The sequence below is a fragment of the Crotalus tigris genome, unplaced genomic scaffold, assembly GCF_016545835.1.
Source record: "Crotalus tigris isolate CLP2741 ecotype Arizona unplaced genomic scaffold, ASM1654583v1 scf7180000023714.847513, whole genome shotgun sequence".
Lineage (NCBI taxonomy): Eukaryota > Metazoa > Chordata > Lepidosauria > Squamata > Viperidae > Crotalus > Crotalus tigris.
Window position 1 is genome coordinate 171,446 of NW_024100136.1, and position 6,894 is coordinate 178,339.

Below are 6,894 nucleotides of genomic sequence, written 5' to 3' on the forward strand. Positions count from 1 at the left end.
CACTCCACCCCTTTTTAACACCCATTTCTGTTTGTTTCAGCTGGGAACAGCTGGGAGGCCAAAATGGAGGGAGAAATCCATGGGCTGGTTTTTGAGAAAGCTGCGGATAAGAAAGAGGAGAAGCAGCGCCAGAAGATGGAAGAGCAAGAAAAAAGGATGCCTCCATCCCCTGTTTTTCGGGATATTGTGGTCCGTGAATTCCCAGCCCTAGAAACCGCATGTCAGGGGGGGAAAAGCAGCGAGTGCCTGGCATGCGGGGAAAGCTTCAGCTGCATGTTGAGCCTCGACACTCATTTGAAAACTCACAAAGAGAAGAAACCCTTTAAATGTTCTGTCTGTGGGAAAAGTTTCTCGCAAAGGAAAGGCCTCATTAGGCACGAGAGGATTCACACGGGGGAGAAGCCCTACACCTGCCTAGAATGTAGGAAGAGCTTCTGTCAGAGCACGGCGCTTATCACCCACCAGCGCATTCACACTGGGGAGAAGCCGTACACTTGCCTGGAGTGTGGAAAGAGCTTCTGCCAGAAGACCACGCTCGTCCGCCACCAGCGCATCCACACGGGCGAGAAGCCCTACACCTGCGGGGAATGCGGGAAAAGTTTCAGCCATCGCTCGCAACTGACGTCCCATCGGAGAGTCCACACGGGGGAGAAACCGTACAAATGTTCGGAATGCGGGAAGAGTTTCAGCCAGAACACCAACTTGACGTTGCACCAACGAACTCACACCGGGGAGAAACCCTTTCAGTGCCTGGAGTGTGGAAGGAGCTTTAGCCACAGCTCGACTCTAATGGCCCATCAGAGAACGCACACGGGAGAGAAGCCGTTCACCTGCCTGGATTGCGGGCAGAGTTTTGCCCAAAACGCCAGCCTTATTTTCCATCAAAGAACCCACACGGGGGAAAAACCGTACATGTGTCCGGAATGCGGTAAAAGTTTCAGCACCAGCACGAGCCTGACGTCTCATCGCCGGATTCACACGGGCGAGAAACCCTATACTTGTGCCGTGTGCGGGAAGAGCTTCTGTACGAGCACGAATCTTGTCACCCATCAAAGGATCCACACGGGGGAAAAGCCCTTCAAATGCTCCGAGTGTGGGGAAAACTTCCGTAAGAAAGCCCATCTCCTGCGCCACCACCTCACGCACACCGGGGAGAAGCCGTACAAATGCGTGGAGTGCGGGAAGGCCTTTAGCGAGAAAAGAAACCTTAATTCACATCAAAGGACCCACTCTGAGTATTGGAGCGAGGATCCTCGCAGCAGTGGTTGGGGTCTTCCTTCTCTAAATTCAGATTGTCCCCCCATTTTGTAGGACCCTGGTTCTTTCCAGAGCCATTTGCGGCACGATTCTAATCCGGAAGGCAATTTGGAGTGCTTTACCATATTTCTCAGTGAATAGATGACAAGCTCTCAAGTCCTTTGTTGTTGTTGTTGTTGTTGGAACTCAGAAAAGAAGATAGATGAAAACAATAACCTCACGAATCAAGCAAATCGACTACTAATAAAACAAAAGGAGCACAACTAGAAGGCCAGTTTAAATGTAAACTAATAAAATAGGGTCAAGTTTTTGTTTCTAAAAATGGATCATGTGAATTTCTCGGGATTTCTATCCAGCTGGCCAGTGCAGGTCCCAGAAAATACAGTTACACTACAATAAAATGTAGCGCAATACATTCAAATACCAGGCTGTCCTTGACTTATAAACCATTCATTTAGTGACCATTAAAAGTTACAATGGCACTGAAAAAAGTCATTTATCAGTGCTCGCCCTTAGTGGCACTGAAGGATCACCGGTCACACGGTCAAAATTTAGGTACTTGGCAACTGCATGTACAATATTCACCAAGGTTTACAGCACCTCAGGATCGTATGATCAGCATTTGCCACTTTTCTAGCCGGCTCCTCACATATAAAGTCAACGGGGGAAGCCAGATTTGCTTAATAACTGTACGATTCACTTAACAACGGCAGTGATTTCCTGAAAAAAGTTGATAAAATCAGGTTCAACTTAAGAAGAGCTTTGCTTAGCAATGATAATCCTGGTTCCAATTGCGAATAGAATAGAACAGAATAGAATTAGAATAAACAGTTGGAAGGGACCTTGAAGGTCATCTAGTCCAACCCCCTGCTCAGGCAGGAAACCCTATACCATTTCGGACAAATGGTTATCCAGTCTTTTCTTAAAAACTTCCAGTGTTGGAGCATTCACAACTTCTGGAGGCAGGTTGTTCTACTGATTAATTGTTCTAACTATCAGGAAATTTCTTCTTTGTTCTAGGTTGCTTGTCTCCTTGATTAGTTTCCATCCATTGCTTCTTGTCCTGCCTTCAAGTGTTTTGGAGAATAGCTTGACTCCCTCTTCTTTGGGGCAACCCCTGAGATATTGGAACACTGCTATCCTGTCGCCCCTCGTCCTTCTCTTCATTAAACTGGACATACCCAATTCCAGCAACCATTCCTTATATGTTTTAGCCTCCAGGCCCCTGATCATCTTTGTTGCTCTTCTCTGTACTCTTTCTAGAGTCTCAACATCTTTTTTATATCATGGTGACCAAAACTGGACACAATATTCCGAGTGTGGCCTTACCAAGGCATTATAAAGCGGTATTAATACACTTCACGTGACCTTGATTCTATCCCTCTGTTAATGCAGCCTAGCACTGTGTTGCCTTTTTTGGCAGCTGTACCACACTGCTGGCTCATATCTAAGTGATGGTCCACTAGGACTCCGAGATCCCTCTCACAGTTACTACTATTGAGTCAGGTACCACCTATGGTATACCTGTGCATTTGGTTTTTCTTGCCTAAATGTAGCACCTTTCTTTTTTCACCATTGAAATTTATAAGTCAAGGACTATATACAATTGAATATTTGGCTGCAAGGAAGAACTGAGCTCTCATATTTGATCCGAGCTAAGTGTGGCTGCTCCAGACCATCATTATTTTAAAGAAATAAAAACGAAGCCTCTGTTTAGAGAGGAATTACAGTCGGGATTAGCAAACATCCAGGTTCCAGCAAACAACTCAGGTTGGGCAGGGTTTATTTTATTATTATAATATAAAATTTATATTGCCGCCTACTCACATGTGGTGACTCAATGCGGCTGACACGGATATAAAAGCCTTCTATAAAAGAAATAAAAAATTATAATAAGAAAAATAATAAAATAATATCCCCTCAGGCCCTCCCCACCCCAGCAGCAACACACATTCATTTGTTGTTGTTGTTAATTGCGAAGTCGTGTCCGACCCATCGCGACCCCATGGACAACGTTCCTCCAGGTCTTCCTGTCCTCTACCATCTTCTGGAGTCCATTTAAATTCACACCTACTGCTTCAGTGACTCCATCCAGCCATCTCATTCTCTGTCGTCCCCTTCTTCTATTGCCCTCAATCTTTCCCAGCATTAGGCTCTTCTCCAGTGAATCCTTCCTTCTCATTAGGTGGCCAAAGTACTTGAGTTTCAACTTCAGGATCTGTCCTTCTAAAGAGCAGTCGGGGTTGATCTCTTCTAGGACTGACCGGTTTGAACGCCTTCAGTCCAAGGGACTCGCAGGAGTCTTCTCCAGCACCATAGTTCAAAGGCCTCAATTCTTTGGCGCTCAGCCTTTCTTATGGTCCAACTTTCACAGCCATACATTGCAACTGGGAAAACCATGGCCTGGACTATACGCACTTTTGTTGGCAGGGTGATGTCTCTGCTTTTTAGAATGCTGTCTAGATTTGCCATAGCTTTCCTCCCCAGGAGCAAGCGTCTTTTAATTTCTTGGCTGCAGTCCCCATCTGAGGTGATCTTTGAGCCCAGAAAAATAAAATCTGTCACTACCTCCATTTCTTCCTCATCTATTTGCCAGGAATTGAGAGGGCCGGATGCCATGATTTTGGTTTTCTTAATGTTGAGTTTCAAGCCAACTTTTGCACTCTCCTTCTTCACCCGCATCAAGAGGCTCTTTAGCTCCTCTTCACTTTCTGCCACATTCATACTAGCCATTTAATGGGCTCCTTCCCGCTCTGGGTTGCCCAGGCCCGCTGGCAGAACCAGGCCTTCAGTGCCTTCTGAACGAGTGTCAGGGTGGGGGCCAGTCTAATCTCTGTGGGGGATGATGTTCCAGGGGGAGGAAGCCACCACGAAGGAGCCCTTCTTCTGGGTCCCACCAGATGTATCACCTTAGGGGACGGGACCCGCAACATTCCTTGCCTCCCCGCTCTGGTGGGTTGGGTAGATGTGACCGGCAAGAGACAGTCCCTCAGATAACCTGGTTAATTGCACCTGGAAGCACATTGGCAACCAATGCAGTTCCTGCAGGAGAGGTGACACATGCACACCGAAGTCCGCACAAAACCATGCGGGCTGCTGCATTTTGCACCAAACTGGAGCTTCCGGATGCTCTCGGGGGCAGCCCCCTGTAAAGCGCGTTGCAGTAGCCAAGACAGGAGGTGACTAAGGCATGAGTGACGGTGAGTAGGGATTTTTGGTCCAGGAAAGGGCATAATTGGGTTCCTGACCCAATTCACTTTAATTTTAAAAATTAAAATGAATGAGAATCTTGGGAGGCTTCAAAGCTACAGCTCAACTTTTGTCATCAACCACATTTATCAAAATGCTTCTGAATACAGTCAGTATCATATAGGGATATTTGAGCTCTATCCGTGAATCAAAAGGTGAAAATAAGGAAGGATTGCAGATAGCAAGCTTGAGCGTTAATTACATTTTGGGCAGTTCTCCAGTCCCCTGGTATCTGCTGTTCTGTGATGATGCCTGCAAATGCTCCAGAAATATTCACACCAGCATCAGAACATTGCCAAGCCTCTATTCTTAAAATCTCCTTTTAAAATTTACCTGGTGATAGGTATTGTAGGAAGTCAGCACCCCCCCCCCCGAGAAGGAAATATTTTGGGGGGTATTTAAAAAAAAAAGACAGAATATTATATTTTCCTAAAGGAATAATGGAGCAAAATCTTAGGCAGAAACTGGGCAGGCCAGCTTTAGAAATGCAGATTTGATAATCCTATGCAGAAAGACTGGGCGATCTATTCATAAGCAAAATGTCACAGTCCACACGGAAGGCTGGAGCTGAGGGGATTAGAAAAACAAAGACTCCAAGGGGAGGACATGACCTTTAGGACATAATAGGATTAACCTGCCACCATTACGATAGAATACCAAAATGGTGCACTCAAGCTCAGGTCAAAGTACATTGCACAGGAACAGGAACAACCTCAAAATACAAAGCCCAAGAAGGTATAACAACCCACTCATTCTCAACTCCATGTTGTCAGCCACCCCAGAACCATGCTGTGCCACTGAAGTTTCTGGCAACTAAATAAACAAGAACCCTTCTTTCCTAAGCAGCCTCTATTTTATTTCCAGCGTCTTAGCCTCCCTTTTAGTTACGCCCAGCTTGGAACTGGACCTGATGGTTTTTGTTTCCACAGTATTATGAATATTATTTTATCTGGGGCCCTCATTAGTTCAAATTCATCACAGCTGTCAGGGTGGCATGAGAAATCCTTCAAATTGCAGGTACAAAAACGCTTATCTTTGTAAATAAAATTAAAAAGATCAAAATATTGCAAGCCGTATGAAATTTCACTAGTTTCAGATTTTGAAAGATCTTCAAAAACGGCACAGAGTTAGACGATTATTGTAAATTGGGTGATCCTATCTTTATGGAGGCCATCTGGAGGTTGAGGTGTGTCCTCAAGGTCACCTGAGTGTGGAAATGGGATGAGGACACAGCTAAACCTCCCAGTGGCCTCAACGACTCTCTAAAAAAAATGCAAATGACCAGCTGTCTGCAAGGAATATAAATCCTTGCATTCCCCACTATCCAGTCAGAGCTGAAGAAGCTTCTTGGATGAGAAGCGAAGTGTCTTCAAAGAAAAACAAAGTCCAGTTGCCTTGTGAAAAAGCAACTTTGGGCTTAGCCATGGATGTTCCTTAGCAGAGTGATCCTGGACCAGTTTTTCCTTCTCAGCCCCAGAGCCAAGGTAGGGTACTGGGGACGGGGTTGGACTAGGACTAGGGAAAGTTACTAGCTTTCTGGATATGGAAGAAATGTGCAGAAGTTTTGGCTCTTGTGAGCAACATCATTTAATTGGTTGGTCAAATCCTCATTCAAGGACAGGTTCTCTTCTCCCAGTCCTAAGGTGAGGCAGTAGAGCTGGAATAGGAGCAGGTGGATCCAGCTCCCGGTCCTTTGGGGAATTCTGGGCCAGTCCCTCTCTGTCAATCCAGCCTGCTCCAAAAAACTGCTATAGGAAAGAAGAGAGAGCAACACAAGTAGCCAACTTTCAATTAGATAAGCTGGCTTGCAGATGGTTTAGCACTCCATTTCTCAACATCAGCACCTTTAACATGCGTGGACTTCTACTCCCAGAATTCCCCCCCACAAAGTGGTTTCATGGGCCTGCGGAGCCATTCTAGAAACAGTGAGGGAATGGCCCCCGCTGCCTTGGCCCCGGCCCAGGCTGGCCGGGAGCCAATGTACAATTTCATAGTGGCCATCCATGCTGAAACGCATTCAGTGTTAGCTCCACAAGGCTGTCTTCACAAAGGGTGACATCTCCCCAGCGCATGCCCAGGATGTGCGGGCCTTGTGTTTCGCATGTCTGGTCTAGATCTTCAAAAGGTTTAAGGCACGTGGACTTCAAATGGTGTAGGGCAGTGATGGCAAACCTTTTAGAAACCGAGTGCCCAAACTGTAACCCAAAACCCACTTCCGTATTGTTGGGATCTGGGTGGGCATAGCCCATTGGATGGGTGTGGCCCATTGCGTGGGTGTGGCTGCGGTGGTAATGGCAGACTGGGTGGGACTAAAAAGTTCAATCAATCAATTCCAACATTGCGAGATCTTTTTTTTCCTGCGAGTTGATTGATTGATTGAACTTTTTT

The 6,894-nt window shown here is 46.1% G+C and overlaps 1 protein-coding gene across 1 annotated transcript in view; it reads left to right on the plus strand.

Moving 5' to 3' along the window:
* LOC120297844 (zinc finger protein 665-like) overlaps positions 1–6,894 on the plus strand; it is a 45,474-nt gene that overhangs the window by 9,847 nt on the left and 28,733 nt on the right. The window contains exons 6-7 of the mRNA XM_039320947.1: positions 41–1,192; positions 6,805–6,809. Of these exons, the coding sequence (XP_039176881.1) occupies positions 41–1,192; positions 6,805–6,809 (1,157 nt within the window). The remainder of the gene's footprint in view (positions 1–40; positions 1,193–6,804; positions 6,810–6,894) is intronic.